The following is a 22,623-nucleotide window of genomic DNA, read 5'->3' on the forward strand; positions in this document are numbered from 1 at the left end:
ATAAGTGCTGCTCATTTTACTTAATTTACATCCAATAACAAATAATTAACCTGTCTTACAACAACCTATACACTTATGTCAATCCAACCATGCTTTAGGTCACTGCTCTGGTGCTGTTCTCATGGATGCAGATACCTTTCTGTTTATTTAGCATAAGAAAATGATGCCTCTCTTCTTAGTCCTGTCTGCAAACATCAGATTCTTCTACTGGAAAAACTGCTGTTAATTGATTTGCTTAAATAAACCAGTACTGACAACGATTTGAAAGACTCTTTGCAAAGAGATGCAGAGATCCATTTGACAGCATTGATTTTTCCCAGTGAAAGTCAGCAGGTTAACTTGTTGGAAGATAATCTTTTGTTTGTTCATGCCTGACAACGCAAACCAACCGTTTCAGTTCAACAGACTGTGGAGATTGGCTTGTTTTTGTTTGCCTTGCTTAGTATTGATTTATCCAATTCTAATGTCTTTGAAGATTAGCGCTTTGCTCTATTGTGTCCCTCTGGTATGGAAACATGACCGCCCTCCTAACAGCCCCTCAGCAAGTCAGAGCTATTTTAGTGGGTAACATGTTTTCACTCACTCTATCTCTGAGTCACTCTCCTTGTGAGGAGAGAAAACATTCCTCTTTCAATTTTGAATGAGCCATTCAATACTCTCTAAGCTCATAAGTTGTTGCCTGAGAGACCTCTGCTGCATGGGCAACCCCGTCAGATGTGTCAAGAGAAAAAAAAAAAAAAAAGCTTGAAAAAAGCTTGTGATATAAATGAACAGCAATCCACGAAGCCAACCACAACTGAGGGACACAGCAGAGCGGATGTCTTTATATAAAATGCTCCAGTTCTCAAAGCTCCTTTCATTTCAATCCTGCAGATATGGGATAAAGAAGTTGGTCAAGAAGACACAGGTTAGAGGAGAGACGTTCAATCACTAGTTCTTAAGCAAAACGTTTCATCTGAGGGACGATGACCCACATTTCAGAATGCGTATAACAGCTGCCATGTTACTTAATGGTTTAGTTCCAACCCAGTTAGTTAAAAACAGGCAAAGAGGAAAATGCACTACTTAAAAAAAAAAAAAAAAAAAAAAAACCTTAGTTAGTTTCTAGGTTTTCCAGAAATTAAGGTGCTCTTACAGAAGACGACAGCAAGTAGCTCAGGTCACCTTCTAATGTAAAGTGAAATCATTTCAAGTGCAGGCAAATTGACTCTCACTACATCTCAAGCACCCGGTCATTGACGTGCTTAGGGCCAAATGGGACCCGACGCACTGGTAACAATCTTCAGTCTCCGCTGAAGTACCTTACACTGCATATATACCTTTAACTGTTTGTTTAGTGAGGTCGGCTCTCTCTAGTGAGGTTACTCTCAGTAAACAGCTGCTTCTACCCTGAGTCATTAGTTCATTTGGTTTTACATTAGCAGCAGCATTTGTCACCTAGGGAACTGAATACCAAATCATAAACTAAAGCTCAGACAAATCAATCAAGTGTACATGAAGAGGTGCTGGAGCACCAAGGGAGCACAACAAATTAGGAGCAAGGAGATACAACGACCCAGTCATCAGTTACAAGCCGGGGCCTGTGTCCTTCTGTCAATGACAGTATGGAGTGATATATGATCTGAAAGAACATAAGATTAATAAGCCATCACATTGATCTGACAGCCCACACTGTGCTGCATAGACTATATAAACTGATCTGGAGGAGTGGAAGTCTGCATCCTGATCCACCTTTAAAAAGCAAACACTGAACGCTCGGAAAGACCCAGGAGTGTTATTTGTACTGAAACTGCCAGAACACAGTCTGGCATCTCTTCATTTAACGGCTGTCTAACACATCCTCTGGACAATTAGAAGTGTTTTCACAGCACAAAACTGCTAGAATACTTAACTAGGGAGGTCATAGGGCTTCCAATAAATACCCAGTGATCTGCAGTTATTTAGGCAGGTGGCTGACATTTCGAGTTTTTAGTATTCACTTTGTGTACTGCAGTATGGTTTGGTGCAAACGCTCCCCAACCTCAAGAATCAACACAATTTTACAACATATTTGCTGGATTACTCTTCCCATCGGGTCTATTTTGTTCTGTTTAAAAATGAGAACTATATTATTTATGTTGATTACAAGCCATCAAAGTCATTTAAGCCCAACAGTAAGGCTGTGTCACCGTTTTAAAGCCAAACATATTTTTAACTGTAATGATATAAAAACATGGAAAAAAACTATGTAAATTCCCTCATGATGCCACATTAACATTCAAATCCTACAAATAGCGGCTTGAATTGCAAATTCTCAGGGCCTAATAGTTGACATAAACAACATAACATAAAATAACATTTAACAGCAATGTAGTTGAGGATACACTGTTAGATGTCGTGCTTTAAGCTAAAGCTATCAAGGAAAGGCATTGGGAATTTAAATTGAAGTAGACTTTAAGTCTTTGACTTATCAGATGAGGGAAATCCAGTAAATAAAATGTTGGAGAGCTCAGAGGATGAGATGGCACACTGTGCACCGTCACTGTCACAGTTTACTTCCTTTAATTTGGCAGCCAGCACTTGTGAAATGAGAATTCAGTCAGAATTAAGGTTACTACAAGGCTCCATATGTGACCTTTGGTGCATTTTGCTCTTTTTCCTCTTAGTGTGTGCTTGGTGTTGGGTTATCTTGTCTGAAACATGTCACATTGCTGCCCTGACCAGACCTAAGTCCTAATCAAGGGAAGATATGGGACTGACAGTGATAGTTGAAAGATCAAGGGGTCACCAAACTCACTAAGGGGCAGCCTTTCGGGGAAATGTAGACAAAATCCCAGGGCAGTGGTTATTCAGATACCTTGCAGTGAACTAAGGTACTGGATATCGCTGATATTTAGAAAAAGAGCCTGTTGAGAAATTCTTGACCGTTTGGATCCACTGGGTTCAGTTCACTAGGTTTTTTTTTTTTTTTTTTTACATGTGAACAAGGTCTGTGCAAGACTTTCATATGTTTAGTGCTGATTTTTTTTTCAGTATCAGTCCAGATAAGTCCAGACCTAAAAAATGTCTTACTATCTCTCCTGCGTCCAGAGACCCTGTATCTCTATGAAAAAAAAAAAAAAACAAGACACACACAGACACAGACACAGACACACACACACACACACACACACACACACACACACACACACACACTCTCTCTAACCTCCCTACAATTAAAGCAGGGCTTTAGGATAGAAGAGCTATGTGGGTCAGGCATTCAGGGCTGAGATGTTGTGATGTAATCAGACAAGCACTGAGTTTTTCAACAAGGTAGCCTTTTTAAATACAAAGAATCTACAAAGGCCAAACTACCCCTATTGGTGATCACACTGAAATGATATTTTTTTGTCCTGTTTTACACCTCCAACAAGCTGAAATCCATCTGGGCTCAGGTGGCTTTCAGTGCTGCCTTCCCTGGGGACAGATTTCCATCTGCTGAAGATGAGAAGGTTACATTAGCACAGAACTAAAGCTCTGAAAAGGCCAAGCTGACTGTATGTAACAACAAACTCATTGTATCAGAAATAAAGAAAAGTGTCAGAAATAAAGAAATGTATCTCATAATCTTTTGAATCAACACAAACAGGAACTTGTCTCAGGCCCACACAGTGCAGACACTAAGACCATGTAATGAGAAATCAGTCCAATGGTTTTTGTAGCTGACTGCTCAGAGCAATGACTCCTGGGAAATCAGTGATTCCTCAGTAGGCAAAGAAACAATGGATGATATCCTGCAGCTGGGGGGGGGGGGGGGGTTGGGGCTGACTTTGATGGCTCATACAGTCTATAGCGTTAATCAGGATCAAAGATGGAAACACAAAATAAATACTGAACTAGATACACACAAAGATATAACTATGTGCTTAAATTACACAGCAGTCTTCCAACATTCACACGGTGATCCTGATCAACAACCTGTTCTGGTCAGAATAACCGAGAAACTCTCACTCTGGTTATGAGAAACCCAATCTCAGCTCTGCTAACATTGGCTGGGAAACTGAAGAATGCAGTGGGTACCCAAAGTCAGGCTTCACTAATTATTCAGATCACTGTGGGACTTAATAAAATCGGGAGTATAGTGAGCAGCTTATTTAAAGTTAAACCATTCTGATATTAAAATGGCTATATGTAATATGAATTGATTTTCAGCAACAGGCAGCTGTAGTCAGTAATAAAAGCTGCTATAACTGCACTGTGCACCACATAACCAGCATCAAGCACCTAGAGAGTCGGATATTTTAGTCAGGAGTTAGTGGAGACGAAACCAGAGCTAAAAGGCCAGTGAATCTGAAACAGAAATACTCATTTGTTTTATTTGATGCAGCTCATTCACATGTGGCAGATCCCAGATCCCCTCAATAATGGTAAAAATTAAAAGTCCCACACATACTGTAAACATTCTTAAATGTTTTGAATGTAAATATATCTGCAGGGTTAGATAAAACAACCCCAGGAGAGTAAAATCTTGCTGTAGTATTTTATTCCAGAGAGCAGGTGTCAGGCTTGGTACATCATAATCAAAGCCAGCGTACCTCTCTGTGTGCGCGCACACACACATTCACACACACACACTGCTGTGGCTTCACATGATTTATCACTGAGGCCAGTCAGCACTTTAAACTTCAGACACTGCTGCTTTACACTCATCTCCCTCTCTGGGTGTCCCTCTGACGTCTGCACACGTGAACACACCACATTCACCAAAGACTCACGCTCATCTGCAAACAATTAGATCTTCCAAGCAATTATATCAGAAAAGTGATAAACAGTCTGAAAGAGTCTAAGAGTGTGTTGGAAAGGCTGACAGGAGGTTGGGCACAACTCGATACCTGTCAGTAGCTAAAACTGTGAAAGCTGACAAGGACTGGTCTGCAGTCTTTTTCTGTGATTATGTAACAAAATGCAGCGTTAAATGAAAAAGGAAAAAAAAAAAAAATCAGCTTTTTGCTGAAAGCTGTTGAATCATTTTGCATCATTAAACAGGTACAATATGATCACTGTAACATTTGCATCTAATGGAAACAAAATACTTACATGCTTCTGTTCATGCCACAGACAGTTTTTTTTGTTCATGATTTAAGGTATAGCTGCAGATTTAGTTATAAGGATGTAACAACTAACAATAATAAAACAAGACACACACCTGTTCACTGTGGTCTGGATAAATCCTGAGTTCTAGTTCTGTATGACCGCATTCCTGTCTATCCACTAATACAACATATATTAGTATACAATGCATATGTGTTTTATTTAATACTATAATCAAATCTAGAGGAAAGTGTCTACCAGCATTAACCCCAAAACACTTTGGACTTTGACCAAAAATAAATCATTAATCAAAGTCCACAGCTTTTTCCAAAGCTTTAAAGTGTTTCTTATTCAGCAAGGAAAACCTCAAAGGGCACAAATCCATATTAGCATTTTTTCTATAAATTCTACCTAGTCAGTCTTTTTGTCCACACAGCACCAGAGTTATGTATAATACAACAGCCAACAGACAGTAATAAAAAATCTAAACATCATTTTACTGCTTTGTGAATACACTGTTTGCAAAGGCAGAACATGAATTCAGCTCTTTAAATATAGCTTCAATTATAAAATATACTATATGTTCTACAGGAACATCCAGGAGTGATCAGTAGAAGATTTTCAGGATATGAGTTTTAGTGAAATAGCCAATTAAGAGAGAGCTTTTAGTCAAACATATAGTCTTAACACAAACCTAGGGCTGTCTCAAGAGAGTGCCTCTGTCATGCACAATGCATCATTCTGGCCAGTATAGAAACCACAGTGTGTTAAAGGCAGAACAATGGCGCTCTGCTGTGCCACAGTCGACACTCCACTAACAAGGCTACCATTGACAGCAGAGCTATCTTAGCTGCAGAAACAGACATACCAAAGTCCCAACTACTTCACATGAAATAACAAATAAGACAGAGGAAGTGACCGTTATGGCTGCTGATATTCTTGCAGGTGCTAAACCTGTAATGCTTAGGGCACCATATATTTGATATTTGTTATTTTGCATGAAACAATTGTTCTGAGCCTGATTCGGTTCTGTCTTATTCAAAATGTGTCTACATTTTTAATGCCCTATACACTCCGGAGTTGAGCTGCAGAAAGCTAATACAGCCAACCACTGATAGCAAATTACGTCAGTCATTTACAAATCAAACAAAGAATATCCTAGCTGGCTAGTTTGTGCCTTCAGATCAGTGGTAACAAGCTTCCCAGCTGCTCGGGCAGCAGCAGCAGAAGGAACCTGTGGGTGTGCTGCAGTGCAGCAGGGAGGCCTGACACATTACAAAACCGCTGTTGCTATTTCTGGAACTAGAGATGCTCATAAGTCAAGAGGTGTGTTGAGCATTATGGGTGTGGAGGCTGGATGCATGTCCAGCTGCTCTCATTAGCAGTGACCACAAATGACATCTGACATTCTCATTTCTTCCAAATGAGCAGCAGATGAGCTAAAGACAATTATGCAAAGTGAGGGAAATAATGTGGGACTTGTCTGCTGAGGCAGGACATAGAAGATGATAGTTTACCCAAATAGTTTTTACTAAAAATGTTAGTTTGTAATTAATCTAAGAGCAGATATGGTTTGTAACCCTCTCAGGAGGCTCGTCAGATTGGGATCGAATGATTTATTCAAAGTATTATCTGGAGATATCAGGGGTTGGATAAATATAGTATTTCACCAATAAGCCACAAGTCTTAGCTATGAAATTCTCTATTCAAATCTCAATGGAAGACACAAATTCTAAGTCAAGTTCTCAATGGAAGACACAAATTCTAAGTCAAGTGCTAAACATTTTTTTTTTTACTAGTTTTAAATACTTTTTGGTTTTATTCAGCCTGAGGTTCCCCGTCATATGAGTTGAGTCTACACCTCTGATACAGCATTTTGAGGGTAAGTGACACCAGAAATGTGTCATTGTTTTGGGGATAATCTTCTAATAATCTTCTATATGTCATGGTCTCTGTCAGTGTCCTCATGAAACCTGTCAGCCATTATCTGGTTAGGATATGCAAATGAGATCAATTAGAATATAAGCTCAATGCAGCCTGCCACAGCCTTGAGAGAGAAAGTGGAAAACGCAAGTAGTTCTACACAGACTATTATTCCTATGACAAGTGTGTAATGAAAGAAATCCCAGTAATGATTTACTACCTTGTAATGAATGTAATTAGGTAATTAAATCATTACTGTGAAATAACTATTGAAAACAAGTAAAACATAAGAAGATGACATAATTAAGTAATTGACATAATAAAGGGTCTAGGAAAAAAGCAACTACCACACAATCACTCTGCTTTTAGGAAAACCCAAATATGTGATCAAAGTTTTTCACACAAAAACACACAAGATAGTTAGATTGATTAAAGTTCATAAAAAAAAAAATCAAATTAGATTATTTGTTCTTGACTTTCAGTAAAACATTCACAGGAGCAACTGAAAGGAAAGTTGTGTTTCAATGGAAATGACCTCTCAGTAACCGCTGCAGCATATTACTCTTATTGACACCATACATGAAACATACATACAATTTATCAGGACTGAGTCACAACAATGTGATCATGGTACTTATTATATTCCAGTTATTTGAGGTCATTTTAGAAAGCTGGATCTAAAACAGAGGAATTTCTGGCACAGGAAAAACAATCTGAACCGTATAAAACTTGAGCAAGAATTAGTAAGAAAGACATAGCTGCACTTACAAATGAAAATTACAATGAAGAAAATCATTATGTATACCTGCTCTTTCCTATTTAGGGTCACTGGGATCTGCTGGAGCCTATCACAGCTCTCTTTGGGTGAAAGGCAGGGGTACACCCTGGACAGGTCACCAGTCCATCACAGGGCCACATAGAGACAAACAACCTCACACACACTCACTCACTCCTATGGGCAATTTAGAGTCACCAATCAACCTGACATACATGTTTTTGGACTGTGGGAGGAAACCAGAGTACCTGGAGCAAGAGATGACAGAAAATGACACTTTGAAACCTGGTTGTGTTGAGTAAACTAAAGCAATGACACAGAACATGTTGTCATACTGTATTTATACCAAAGAGAGAACATGCACATTGGTCAGAAATAGGTCAAGCAACTAAACGTCCTAATACAGTTTTAAGAGCTAAAATACTACTGGTCCTACTGCCATTAGATAATACTTTGTCCATCAATTTATCTACTTCCAATGAGGCTAAGCTGAATAACAGCACTTACACAGCAGCACAAACTGCAGCCTCCAAAATAATCACACAGGTGAATGAACAGCTCTGAAACACAAACTGAACCGAAAGATCTCTTCATATGAGTCAACACTACAAACCCATAAGATCTGACAAGATTACCACAGAAATTAAATGAGAGAGATGAATGAGATGAGGAACCTCATCAAATAAAGGCGTAGAAGGGTAAATACATGACTAGTGTGGGTCTTTGTGCGCCCAGCACTCCCTCCCTGTCCACCAGCCCTGCCCAGCGTGTCCCAGCACAAAGTAAGTCATCACTGCCACACTGGCTTCCACACTTTGACAGCTGAGTCCTGTGATGCGTGAAGGACCTACATGCTGACCCCCCTCCAATACAGAACACTGACCATTTTCTCTTGTTCTCCCAACAGTACACCACACAAAACAACACCAACACACACTCAGTTAGTTAGTTAGTTATTTATGCAAACCACACACTCCAAGGACTTTACGACTACCAGGACTATCCCATAAGCACTTCAGGATACAGTCTGTCATGTATATATATATGCATATAAAGAAAATATACATTAGAGAAATAGGCAGCCATGGACAGACGGACTGATGGATAAAAAAAGATACTTAAATATACACACAGGACATCAAATCCGTATTTTTCCATGTGTTTTTGAATTTTTTTTGATGGCGAGATGCATCTCAGTCATCATCTTTAGTAACAATCAGGTTAAATTTTGTTTCTTATATGTGCTGCATTTTCTTCTCTTTGTATAAGAATGCTGATACTAGAGACAAATAAGAGAGAGTGTGAGAGGGATGACGGGAAACAATGATCCACAACAACGATGAAAACTGAGGATACTGTAATTATATGACACTCACCTTACAACTCTTGGCCACAGCTTATCTACTTTAGAATTCTGTGGCCGTTTAAAACATTAAAGGGCTACAAAGACACATATCGAAAAAATATACATAGATTTTGCCTGAAATTATGTTTCACAGATGCTGCAATGAAAACCCTCCAACTCTGCAGACTTTTACGCAGACAAAGCTGAGAATTATTTTTAAGACCCTCTTCCTTTCTCTGATACTATGACATGTTTTGAACCATATTTGTCATATGAGCTACGCTCTGACAGCTGGAGTCAGAACAAAAGCTGGGGGACCTGATACATTGACATGCTACCCGCCAACACTAAACCCACAGGAGCAGCTCTGGGCTTTGAGTTAGAACACTTGTCACATGACCCAACTGACCCAGCAAGACTGTGCCATGCACAACTACTACAAAACAAACGGCTACAAGACAATGTCCTGAATTTAGAAATAGCTATTTGTATGATTACAATTCAAGTCACTAGATCCAGTGTAAAACCTCATCTACATATTTTTGTGCCATTCGTGTGAGTGGGCAGCCAGAGCAGGCACTGACGCTCATGGCCCAAAAATGTGAAAGACTGAAGATCAGTTTCAGCTCAATGAGCAACACTCACCAGAATGAATAGGACAGCCACACAATAAACCCACAGCACTGACATGACCTGGAAGTTACTCATGGTAGTGTCTGTTGTTAAGACTGCAAGCATCAAGGATTAAAAGTGAATCTTTGGCAAACTTTCTGTGTTTCAGGCAGCGCATTAAACAGAACCCACAATCACTCTCACCGTTAAATACACACTGTGCAATGGAGGTGTTTTTATAAAAGGAAACGTCTGCGTGCTCCAGAGATTCAAAGTAGGAATTTCTCGGTCACCCACTTTCATGATTCATTTAGAAAACAGTCTGAAGAAGTCAAAACTCCAGCAAAACTGGAAACCACTGCTCCATAGGTACTCATTTAATCCAACTTTGCTCTTTATGAGCCAAAACAGTAAAAATGTTCTTAATGCCCTGTGACTGGAGAAAACAGTGAAAAAGGATGTCTTATTCCCAAAAAGCTCCCAAGGTCAAAAATCCAGCCACTTTTGTGCTAAATGTTTTATAACACAGGACTCAGGCTGCACTTGGTTTTGAAGGATGACACCACAGTTTTAGATTTAAAGAGACTAAAAGTTATAGAGCTATCAAAGATAACATATTTTCATATGTTACCAGCTCATGAACAATAGAAGCATGAGGAAAACTAGTGACATGCCATGGGTTTTGTTGACGTCATGTGTGGTTAGAAATAAAACTACACAAAACATTTCCTTATTAGACAAACACCTAAAGTATTATTTCCATGACAAAACGCCAGAGGTTAACTCTAACTCTAACAACACACATGTTCTGTGCGCTCCACAAGCCTTTTCATTTTAAGTTAAAAGGTATACACATCACGATGTCAACAGAGTTATCTTGGCTTGGACCAGGAAACTAAAAGTTCCAGTTTTTAGCAAAACATAATATGAAGTCGTGTGGAATCCATAGCTGCAACACCACTATACATCTCTGGAGTGTCTCTTGACACACATGAGCACTCTACAAAATCTATCCAACAGATAAAGCAAGTAATTACTGTGCAGATTAAGGTTTTACAGGCCTAGTATGTGATTACTTTATAAAATACAGTGCATTGTTGTGTTAACCACCCAATCATATATAAAGTTGTAAAAATAGCTTCAGCAGTCTCTGCCAGCTAGAACATTTAATTGCTGCTTACAGGTTATGGATTTAACAACTAAACAGAGTCCTTACTGCCCTTTGTTATAAGTGCTGCAGCTGAGGAGCTAATGAGCTGTCCAGCCTGCAAACCGGCGTCAGCAGTGCATATTTCCCCAGTGAATGTTTGTTTTGTCGCTTGTTCAAGAAGCCAACGTGCAGGACAATATGTGTATTCATGTTTGTAATTTATATAACGAGACATTAGCAAGTCTGTGTCTCCTGTGTTGTGTAGCAGGTTGTTGTCTGGCTCAGTGTGACAGTCCGCTCTTCCTGTGATATAATACTTTTTGTTATTTTATGTAAAATCTATATGGCTATATCCAATTAAGGTCTCTCTCTACACAGACAAATAGCTAACAATATTATGATGATTAATGTAATGATGGAGACATGCTTGAAATAAACTAGTTAGTGTGAAATCTAAAGACAGGCGTTTCCACCTGCTCCACATTGTCTGAATTGCTCTGTAACTCTGTCTTCATTAAGAAGCACCGAGGACAATAGATGAATTAAGTTTGCACAGACAGCCAGACGGAGAGAGACGTTCTTAGGACCAACTGCTGGTTCAGGATCAACAAACACTCCCCTGCAAACTAAATGGGCACAAAAGATACACAGGCAGTAGCTCTCAACAGTGATCAAGTGCTGTCGCACAGTTTTCTCAGTTATCACATTTGCTACTCGTGTCTCATAATGTCAACAGCTGTGATCGACATCCTACTACAACCAACAAATAATAGACTTTCTTCTAACGTCATAGAAGAAATGATCGGTCTCTGGCTCAGCGCTGCCTGTGGCATCACAGTCTGTACTGTAGCTCAAGTCCCATTAAAGAGACTAGACCTAAACAAAGCAGCTGCCCGTCCCCCGGAAGCTGCTATAGCTCGGTGCAAGTGTGTTGTTGCTGCAAGCCTGTTGTATCATCCTCAGGGGGTTGGCCACAGTTTCAGTGCAGTGATTAATTCCTGCTAGTACATTACATAACACTATTGTTACAGATGCAGCTGAGGTGCTGGCCCCACTCTATGTGCTGCATGTAACAGTAAATTACTACTGCACTGATGTGTTAGATGCAGTTTATAAGACACTTCTAACCTCAACTGATTCTATGCTGTTTCAGTGCCCTGTTGTCTAAAGAGGTTTCAGCAGTGATGAAAACTACTATTGGTAACGTTATCAATCAAAATATCAGTATATATCAGTAACACAGGCACATACACGGAAGTTCAGTGATCAGATTGAAGATGTATGTAAGGTTTTAGGATTCTTTGAGATTCTTGCACCCGAGCTCCGGATGTTCCAAAGTCTTCGCAGAGATCCGACAGTTTATCCAGAGTTTCTGAATGTTGACTGACCCAGGACCCAAGCTATGTAACACTGAAATTAGCTTTTAATGAGAAGATCAACAATTTAGTATTGCACTTTCTGTAAAGTCAGGGGACTTGCAAGATAAACATTAAAGAAACTATTTTCAGAATCAAAACAGAGCTGAGCTGGTTTGTCCCAGTGTTCCTAATGTGAATCAAGTTCCAACAGTAAGACTTCACAAAGTGCAACTGGACAGCATGTCAGTAAGATGGAATGATGTTTCTCTAAACAGGTGCAATGCTCTGCAATAAAACACCTCAATCTTCTCTTACTTTAACTTCTTGATACTTATCAGCTGTTAAAAACACCTGCCGCTACCTTAAACTAGCTGATAAATCATTGTTTAAAGATATATCTATATACTCATCAAATCAGTTTCATAATCAGTTTGCCAGGATTATTTTTTGCAGCTGACAAATGACTCTAATATGCTACTGTAAATATTGTTCAGACAACATTTCCAAATCACTTGAACATGTTATATTGACAGTTGTGGACAATAATCTACATCCATCCTGTGTAGTGAAAACAGATTTGAGTGCAGATTTTATTTTGTGTTGTCGTGGAGGTAAATGAATCCATAACTGACAGACGCAATCAGATTAGTTCTCTGGGTCGAGGCATCCCAGAGGATTACATCAGTGGCTACAACTTAAAGCAAGTATGCTGAAATTGGATTTTGAAAGTAGTTTCCACATTTTTGGTTCCAAGCCAAAGCTGATGAGTTTATGTAATCCCAGTTTTGCCAGTACTGAGCAGAATAACTGCAAAGCAAATGATGCTTCATTGCAATAAAGCACCACAAACACCACGGGCCATGATCTGATCATTTTTGTGCCATGGTTTCTTGAGTTAATAGCAGAGAACATTTCTACAGATTCACACTGATCAATATATGGTTCACAAAAAACAGTAGAAAACCACCCACCCTCATCACTAATTGCAAAAAGTTTCAGCTTTAAGACTAATCCCCCCCTATGCTTGCACGGTTGTGTCCAAAAGCACATTTATAATTGGAGCATTATCTGATGTAATCAGTGATTGTAGGATGGAAAAACCCTCTTTCTTTTTCTTGTCTGCCTTGTTGCTGAGAATGCTTTGTCTTCCTGCAATGAGAGAGGCTGTTCTGAACTGCACCAAGGTTAAGTAATAAGTTTTAAAAAAGCCAGACTGTGACAAATGCAGAGCCTTTAGTTTTTGACATGTGCTATTAGAAATGCTTCACATTTGGAGCAGAGTGCGTGTAATAGCAGCTGATGTATGTGGTGTGTAACAGTATTGGGCACAGCAGGTACGAAGGGTACCATGGCATTACAGTATGTGATGATGCAGGTCCTCTTTTTGGATTAGTGAGTCATGCATGTATCATGAGATGTTCGTTGTGCTGCAGGCAGCCAGACATTGAAAACAGCAGCACATTGTACCTGGCAGTCTCCTGTTAACCAGTTTAACTACTTACTGACTGACTAGCGCTCGATAATGCAGTCCCGATGGGCCTTTTAACCTGTGCAGCAGAAAACCAGAGGGAGCTGCAGCAGCTGATATGTACTGATACACAGTCACATCCACTAATAAGGAACATGCGTATCATTATGTACTATTACATTTCAATACCTGCATTGCAGACTGAGCTGTTCAACTGAGCAGCATCCATAAAGTGCTATTAATAGGTCAGTGTCCAGTCAGCAAAATTGACACACACAGAGCCATGGTCCTACACAGGCTCATAAATAGTTGGAAGCAGTGCAGGGATCAATACACACAATGACTCAGATAGCACACAGCTCAAAACAGCCTTAAATGCCCCCAAACCAGATACGGGGAAGTAATACTCAGTATTCACCTCCAAGTGCAGCAGAGAGCAGGACAAGGACAGAGAGACTGAATGCCAAAGAACCTTGTACCTTTAGACAAAGAACTGCTCAAAGAGGAATGAACTGTAGAAACTAACACACAATGTCTCTGATACAGAAGGATGAACACAGAAATCACCTGTATAATTGTGTAATATAAACACCTCAGGCTGAATGGCTGATTTATCTGATACGCTTCATAAATGCTAGAATATGCACACAGTTGCTACCCAAAGAAGCAAATTAGAGTTGGATCAAATTCAAAATACGAAAGACAGAAAAAAAATAATCTGCTTCACTTCAGCTACACAAATTGTCCTCAGGTCTGTGTCATTCCTTTATTAATTTTTTGTTCCTGGTATGGATGAAACTCCTAAAACAATGGATCCTACATTTCCCACAATGCAACTTGATAAGCCCTTCCTGCCTGGTAAGCATCTTTCAAACGTCATGTCCACAGTTTGTACCACGAGCATTTTGTTAAAATGTGTTGTTTCCCAGCCCAAAATGAAACAACCTGGACAACACCACCAAGGTTATTTTCTCAGATGTGGCAAAGCTGCTCCACAACCATAGAAACACGGGGCAGTTTCAGCTGCGGCTGAGCAATATTAACCATGAAAACCCTTCAAGAGTAAAGTAAGAAAATTTCACCCAGCTTTCTAAACATGCACAACAGTGCTAGACTATCTTTTCTCTCTCTTAGACAGGGAGGGAGAACAGGGAGAAGAAAGAACACTTGGTTTTAATGTACTCTTTGTTATTTGAGCCTCTCCTCTGCATCAGGTAAGCAATCTCCTGGAACCCCTCCTTACACAGACACACTCCCACACACAGATGCATACAGTGACTGAGACATTTTGTTTTTAGTGTGCATCAAGAGGTTTTTGAAGGTCAATCTCAACATTGACATTTTTTGATTAAAGCTGCCACAAATAGTGTTTGGTTAGGTTATTCCAAGTTCCCTGACAGAAAATCCTGTTGGGCTGCATAAACCTCAAACACCTTTTAGATGGAGTCGATTCTGGTTAAGAATTCCAATACAACCAGTGTAATGTCCTAATGTGCAATCAACCTGCATTATAGCCATTATATCAGGGGAGGATGCCACTCACTAGACATCACACCACACATCTAAATTTAAGACCAATACTAGTCTGAAATAATGGTTAAATCATACACGGCCATAACAATGCATTATACACACAGACAGGCACACACACCCTGTCACACTCGTTGGCAGGTGCAGCTTCTGAGGGGACTGCCAAACACAACGCCTTCCAGGGCTACAATACAGCGAAGGAAGCCAGCCAGGAACAGGCACCAGCTAGCACAGCTAGCTGCATGCACACAATCCCTGCCTGCAATGCACGACACGACGAGCTATGAGGCAGGAATCAATCACACATGCTAATCATGGAAGCAGACAGATCTCCCACACACACACACACGCGAGAATCCAGGCAAGGACACACTCATCCAAACCCACTGTCTCAGAGTCGACATGGTAAAACTGATGGATTAACGAAAAGATGGATGGATGCAGAGATAGATAGCTCACCGGTTTGCCTTCTTCCTTTTCTCCACCTCTTTCAGCACATTATCCAGGCTAGGTGTGCATGTATGTGTGTGTAGATGTGTATGTGTGCGTGTGTGCGTGTGTGTGTGTGTGATGAGCCGGTGAGGAAACACTGCTACATCCCCTCCTCTCTCTTTCTCTGACGATCCCTCCCTCTTTCTTTCTCCTCCCTGGGATTTATTTAATTATTTTCTCCCTCCCTCTCTCACGCGCCCTTTCTTCCTCTCCCTCAGCTGAGAGAGTCTCTGCTTTTCTCAAGGCTCTTTAATTCTCTGTCTGTTCCTGCCTGCTGCTTTGAGAACCTCTTATCCTCGATGAAATTGTATCTCTGTATTTCTGGCGTGGTGTGCAAACCAAAAAATAGGAGAATAAGCGGAGAAATAAAAAACAAAACAAAAAAAAAAAACAAATAGAGCGCGTGCCTTGTATTATAAGAGCAGATATCTGCACAGCACAATGCTCCCTGTCTTTGCCTTTCCCACTGTCCCTCGCTTGCCTCTGTGTCTTGTGTGATGCAGCAGTGCTGTAGGCTCCTCCCTGGAGAGACAGCGGTGCCACACAGCTGACAGAGAGAGGGGGATGCTGGGAAACATTGGTGGCAGCAGGAAGGGGTGGGGGGAGAGGGGGGTGGTAATGTGGGGATTTTTTTTTTTTGTGGGTGGGAGGGTGTGGGTGCAAGGGATGGCAGCATCCGTCCACTGAGCGCATCTTCCAGGATTTCAACCCTTTCAGCACCTCCCCTCCTCCATCATTCTCTCCTCACACAGAGGGGGGTCTGTTCACTCACTCACTGACACACACACACGCCAGAAGCAATTCAAACTGAGCCACGTCTGTTGTTGTCAGCTTTACCTTTGATCAACCCTGTGATCACATGTATGAATTTAGAAATATAGATTTTTACTGAACTAAAACCCTTTTGTATTCACCACAAACATATAGCACCATCAGCAATCAGGGTGGAAGCTATCTATACTGGGCTACAGATTGTATGCATGGTGGATTTGTTGGGAAATGAACAGGATTTCAGGACAGAGCAAAGAAATGACTGACATGGTGGAGTGCTGTCCTTCAGAGCAGGTGACTGAGGGAGTGACTAAATTGTTTTTATGGGTGGCACTGTTGGTCCAGGACAACACTGATGCATTCTAACAAAGATGGCAGCTTGTATTGTTCAGGTTGTTGTTTAAATTACCCACACTGACAAGCATCAACTCTCATATACTGTAAATATGATGTTATTATGGTTCAATGCAGCTGTGAAATATTATTTTTATCCTTTTATATATATATATATATGTATGTATATGATGCACATGAAAAAGCATAAAGATATCTTCTTTTTGTGAAATCAGCTTGAAATTCTAGGTATAAGCAACAGGGTCCTGTCATTTTAGTTTCTGTTTGCCACAAACCAAATGCTGTTGTAATGGACTGTAAAGTCTTAGTGGATATTCATAATCACACCAGACCAAACCCAAAATCCTGTGCACGGCTCGACCCTACAAGGATTAAATTATGTTAATATGTTTTGTTTTCACCAATTTGTGTGATCTGACCTTTAATGTTTTGATCTCTTCACAAAGTATCTGCATATCTTATCAGGGCAGAGTTAGCCTTGAAAACATGGACATATTGTTAAAATGAGTGAGTAACCATGTCTCCCTCCCTCCTCCACTCGATCTGTCCTCCCTTCTCCTCCTCTTTGAAAACAACAGCTCTATCCTTCCCTCCTCTTTCCACCAAGCAAATGAGGTTTAGATGGAGGAAACACAGCAGGAAGCCACAGTTATTACAGCTACATGTACAATATTATGTATCATCCACAGGGCACAGCAAATAAACATTCACACAACACACACACACACACACACTAAAACTGATTGTGTACATGTGTGTAGCTTTCTTTACCTACCAACAGAATGCGACTCCACTCATCACACAGTTAACCAGTGGTCTGCTTCAGGGCAAAAGAACAGATCTCCCCTCCCATCACTCACTCACACACACACACACACACACACACACTCAGGAGTACAGCTCACAAACTGCTGAAACATGCTGTCACAGCAAATATACAGTGAGGGAGTGCAGCCAACAACATGAAGGGGGCGGGTGCGGGGGGGGGCAGCAGTGACTCCAGGGACTTTAATATCAGTAACTGAACTGAAATTAAAGTTTTACACAGACCACGTGTGTGTCACATATAAACAGTACAAAAACCCGAAAAAGTACTGTTGAAACTGTATCGTCATTAGTATTTACACACCAATTTAACCTCATTCAACTGGTTATTCACATTTTGTAACAGCCACTGTGATGACTGAAGTTTGACCATTACAGGCCAAAACATCATGACATATTCAGAGGAGGATGAATCCTACATGTTCTGATGACCTCTGGCCTCTACTCCAGTTCAACCACATCCAAAGTGTCCATCTGACCATGAGCAAAATCATGCTCCCCATAGAATGCATTTCACCTTGGCCTTCACAAACTAGTTACAGGACTATTCCGGGTGTCTGGTCAGACCAGAAAGTGGCACCAATATTCATTAGTGCATGTTAGTAGTAGGTCATTTAGGAAGGTTGGAGGCTTGGTGGCTTGCGGTGTTAGTTAGTAGGTCATGGCTAACAAGCAAGCTGCTAATGTTAACCACAAGGCTGCGTGACAGGGTCGAGCTAATCTGCTCGCATCTTTACTGCCAGTTGACCACAAATCTAGTTGCGGTGCGAGAAAGCTTGGTCGCTAACTGGATGAAAGTTAATTCAAGAGTTGTGTTTCCTGCAAACTATATGTATTCTCTAACGTGTTTAAATCTCTCACAGAAAGTCTTCCTGTAAAACTGAATGATGCATCACAGCTAATACGAGTCCTTCATTTTCTGACTCTGACTTCCCATCATCTCCGTCTGACTTCACATGTTGAAGTCCACTAAAGTTAAAGCCTCCAGCAATGAATCCAGTTATTGCTGCGATTCCTTTGCTGGTGTGACCAGGTCCTTGGGACAAACTATTCAATTTGCACACAAGATATTTTATACTCTAATAGAAAGACTGCCATGAAATTGGCTGAGCACAGTCATGCTCCCAAGAGCACAAACCCTGTGCTTTTTAATGACAACCTGTCCTTTTCTCTGCCAGGTCATTTAAATGCACAGAGTTAAAGGGGAATCATGTGTCCTACACATAAAGTAATTTAACTTTGGCAGTAACTTCTTATTTGAATAAATCCAGGAATATATCCATGTTTCTTTAAAAAAAGGAGGAAAATGTAGACCTGGTTATCTCATGTCAAAACACAGGGAAGGTTCCTGAGTTCTTAAAAATGTAAAACATCGTGTAGTGGAAATTCAATATATATTTTTTAGTTCTCTGATGGAATAATAAATTTTTAGCCCCCATGGCCAAGAGGTTAAAACACCACAAACTGTAAAGGCATTGGAGCCTTTGTTCCATCTCCCTCTTTGGGTGAACGGATTTCCACTACAGGTGAACTCAGAACAAAACTAAAAAAAAGTTAATTGCGGACAAAATTCCTGAGCGAGTATCTAATAAATCTGAGCAAAAACCACATAATCACAAAATATGTTTTACCGCATGCAAGGCCAAATTCAAAAATACCGTCGGTGTTTCAGGGACCAAAGTGATTCACTAGTTGAGACTGAGCTGAACTGTCTTCTAGAGCTGCAAAAGGTCTAGCATCTACCAGAGGACTCCAGAAACATCTACAGGGCTCTCACCCACCTCCAGTCTGTCCTTACAGCAGACCCAGTTCCCTACATAGGTGCTTATCCTAGTTTAACAGTGCCTGTGTATCCATGACTCCATATTATTAGGAGCACCACTGTAGCTGCAAGGCCTAAAAGTGGATAGCGAGTGAAAGCAGAGCTGATTTACTCACTGTCCTCTCCAGGGCAGGGCATGCCAGGCTGCTCCGGGACACTGGGGAAAACTGTAGATATAAAAAAAAAAAAGAAAAAAAAAGTGAAACCATTTTCAGTTGCTTTTCTCCTCCTGGCATCAAGCAGCGGTGTAAGAAAAAAATGCTCAGGTCATGAAAAAGAAACCCCTCAAGCTGTCATAAAAATGTCATGCCCCAAAACAAGGAACAAAATGGACTGAACAGCAGAAACTAACTCTCTGACAAAAAAAAAAAAATCAATCTGGTCCACAGGAGTGATGTTCAGCTTAAGAGTTCTCAACTTTCTCACTCCAGATGATCTAAATTTGTCTCTTCTGTCCCTGTTTTCTCTGAATAAAACACAGCATGTCTCCAGATATGCAATCCAGGTGATACACGCTCTGAATTTCCTGAACCACACTCAGGAAATATTACATTTTAAAAATCTGTACACAGGAAAAACATATGTGCGGATTCGAACGTGCTGCAAAGTGTCAAACTGTTCATTATTTTATTAATAATTAGAGCATGGAATGTGTTGGTGAACTCACCGTGCAGCAGCAGTCCAGACTGCCTGGTTCGATTGTAAATACGAAACGCCTCCTCCAGCTCCATCTGAGACGAGATAGTACAAGGATCCCCTAAGCAGACACACACAGACACACACATTTTGGATTTTAGTACAAGGTTGGCATGTCTTGTACAAACAACACACAGCAGCAGGGTACTATGTCTTAAATATTCAGATTGTTTGTCCACTGGTAAAACAATACAATAATTTAATGTAAACAGAAATTATTACTGTATATATGTGGTTAATGGTTGATTAGAAGAAATAGTGGATAAACTGAATTTAAATGTGTAAACTGACTGTGAATAAAAAGGAATGTGTCAATAAAATAATGAAAATTAAACAAGATCCTCTGAAAATCTTAAGGGGGGTATTGGTGTCCTGTGGAAAGCATAACATAAAACTCTGAGGCAAAACAGACAAATTGACCCTACAAAGATGTTTCTACGAGTAATTTTCACCATTCTCCCTTATTTACAAGTAAATAAACCACATGTGGCAGAGAATGTATCATATTTGCGTCTTAGTAAGTCTGAAAATGATTCCTCACATTGTTAGAGGACTATGGGAATTTCAAGCCTTTCCAGGAATCTGATCTGAGGGGAAATATGTCAGCTGGAAAGTGTGAAGATGTTCAGCCAGTGGTTTCCAACATTTCTGATTTGTTACGTCTTCTCACAGCTTGCGTACATTAAAGCACTGTGACCAGTTCAACCAAAGAGTCAGTTTCTCAGAATTTATGTATTTGAATGATTTATGGAGGCCTGAAGAGATAAAACATTCCAGTAATCCACAAGTCAGGAAGCAAACCTGAAAAACAAATGTTCTTTTTCTCCTATGTTATTCTGTTAAACATCGCACCACCCCTCAGATTTAGCTTGTCACAGCCTGGGGTCTGAACATGGTGTCAGAGACTAAATGTCATTCTTAAGATCTTTCTTAATGCTGACAAGCAGCAATTTAAATGCCCTAATAAAAACAAAATATTTGTAAGTTATTAACCTTCCTCTCTGAACGCTGGAATTCCCAGCACAGCAGACACTCTTGGCCATGGAAACAAATATGTAGCTGGATGAAAGCACTTTGAGTCATTGGTGCAGTGTGATTCACCGATATGACTTTTGGACTGACCAAAGGCCCAGGAAAATCCCTCAGAAGAAGATGGAGTGAAAACCTGGACAGATGTACAGTGATCGACCCTGAGGCACACCCACCTTCGTCGTCGATCCACTTGAGTGTGATTGGCTGCTGCTTGGTAACACTGCACATCATTCTCACCTCCTCGCACAACTCCACAAAGGTTACTGTGGCTGCCAAGTCTGTGATCAGCATGTCCCTGAATCCACACACACAGAAAATGTCAAGCTTTAGTCACTTTCTCTAAAAGGAGCAGTGATAAAGAGATTCCTCAGGGGAGTCCGTGGAGTCAACAAAAAAATTAGGGAGGCAGTAAATTTCCCCTTTAGTCCGAAATTCAGAAAATTTAAGAGGCACTCCAGTGAGTTTAGATGTGAAGGTTAATTTTCCAGCCGTAAGTGGAACTTTCTGCATTAAAGCTGTGTGAGATTTGATTCTTGAGCTTGGAAAGAATTTGACATTTCCAACAGAAATCCTAGAGGTGTAATACATTTTCCAGTAAGGGAGGGTTGAACGAAAGATTGTATCAATATCCAGTGGTTATACATCTTGGTTTAGAGCGTGGAAGTAAATCTTAGCTTCTACTGCTTGAGCCATTTTTTTTTTGTTTTGTTTTTACCTCATTTCTTCCAAGTCCCAACACTGAGAAAATCACCTCCACAGCATTTAATACAGCATTGATCTTCTGCTATAAATGACTCTTTAACATCTGAAGACATGTCTGCCATAAATGATGACATGCTTGAAAATGGGATAAAAGTAAATACGTGTCATTCATTCAAATAAGTCACTGAGGATTGAGGAAAAACAGAAATTGTTATCAACTGTGAACTGTGAAGATTGTCAGATAATACTGTTCCATCAACGGCACACACTGAGGATATAATAGTAATAGCTACAGCAGCAGTACAGGTTATACTGCTAGTAATAGTAATACTGCAAACACTGATAAGCTAAAAGCTGCAGTAGTGATTACTGTGTATAATCTTAACCATCTTAAATGATGGTTTTATTTTGGCTCCACTTGTATTTGCACTTGCTTTTCTTTGCTCAATACTCAAACACAACCCTGAGTTTTGGTTCCAAAAATCAATGACTTTTTCGGTACCTGACTTTAAATCTTTGTGTTTTTCATTCAACAAAATAATGTTCTTGTCCAACACCAGCCTAACCTAAATACAGATCACTGTATCGTCTAGTTTAGCAACATTAACGTCAAACAGGAACATGAATCCAACCACACATATGACACAGATTCAACTGGTACTGAAACATATGGAGGTTCAATGCCCTGCACTACTCAAAACGTAAAGGAGGAGTTTGGA

At 40.2% G+C, this 22,623-nt stretch overlaps 1 protein-coding gene across 2 annotated transcripts in view; it reads right to left on the reverse strand.

Moving 5' to 3' along the window:
* The window catches only part of prkcz (protein kinase C, zeta), a 73,219-nt gene that overhangs the window by 47,194 nt on the left and 3,402 nt on the right, over window positions 1-22,623 (reverse strand). Inside the window, exons 2-4 of one of the 2 annotated variants that reach the window (XM_026332150.1) lie at window positions 21,376-21,497; window positions 20,142-20,231; window positions 19,591-19,641 (exon numbers count right to left, since the gene is read on the reverse strand). In XM_026332150.1, coding sequence (XP_026187935.1) covers window positions 19,591-19,641; window positions 20,142-20,231; window positions 21,376-21,497 — 263 coding nt within the window. The remainder of the gene's footprint in view (window positions 1-19,590; window positions 19,642-20,141; window positions 20,232-21,375; window positions 21,498-22,623) is intronic. The other variant, XM_026332152.1, reaches the window with a different exon arrangement.

This window comes from Mastacembelus armatus, chromosome 7 (genome assembly GCF_900324485.2).
Source record: "Mastacembelus armatus chromosome 7, fMasArm1.2, whole genome shotgun sequence".
NCBI classification, from domain to species: Eukaryota; Metazoa; Chordata; class Actinopteri; order Synbranchiformes; family Mastacembelidae; genus Mastacembelus; species Mastacembelus armatus.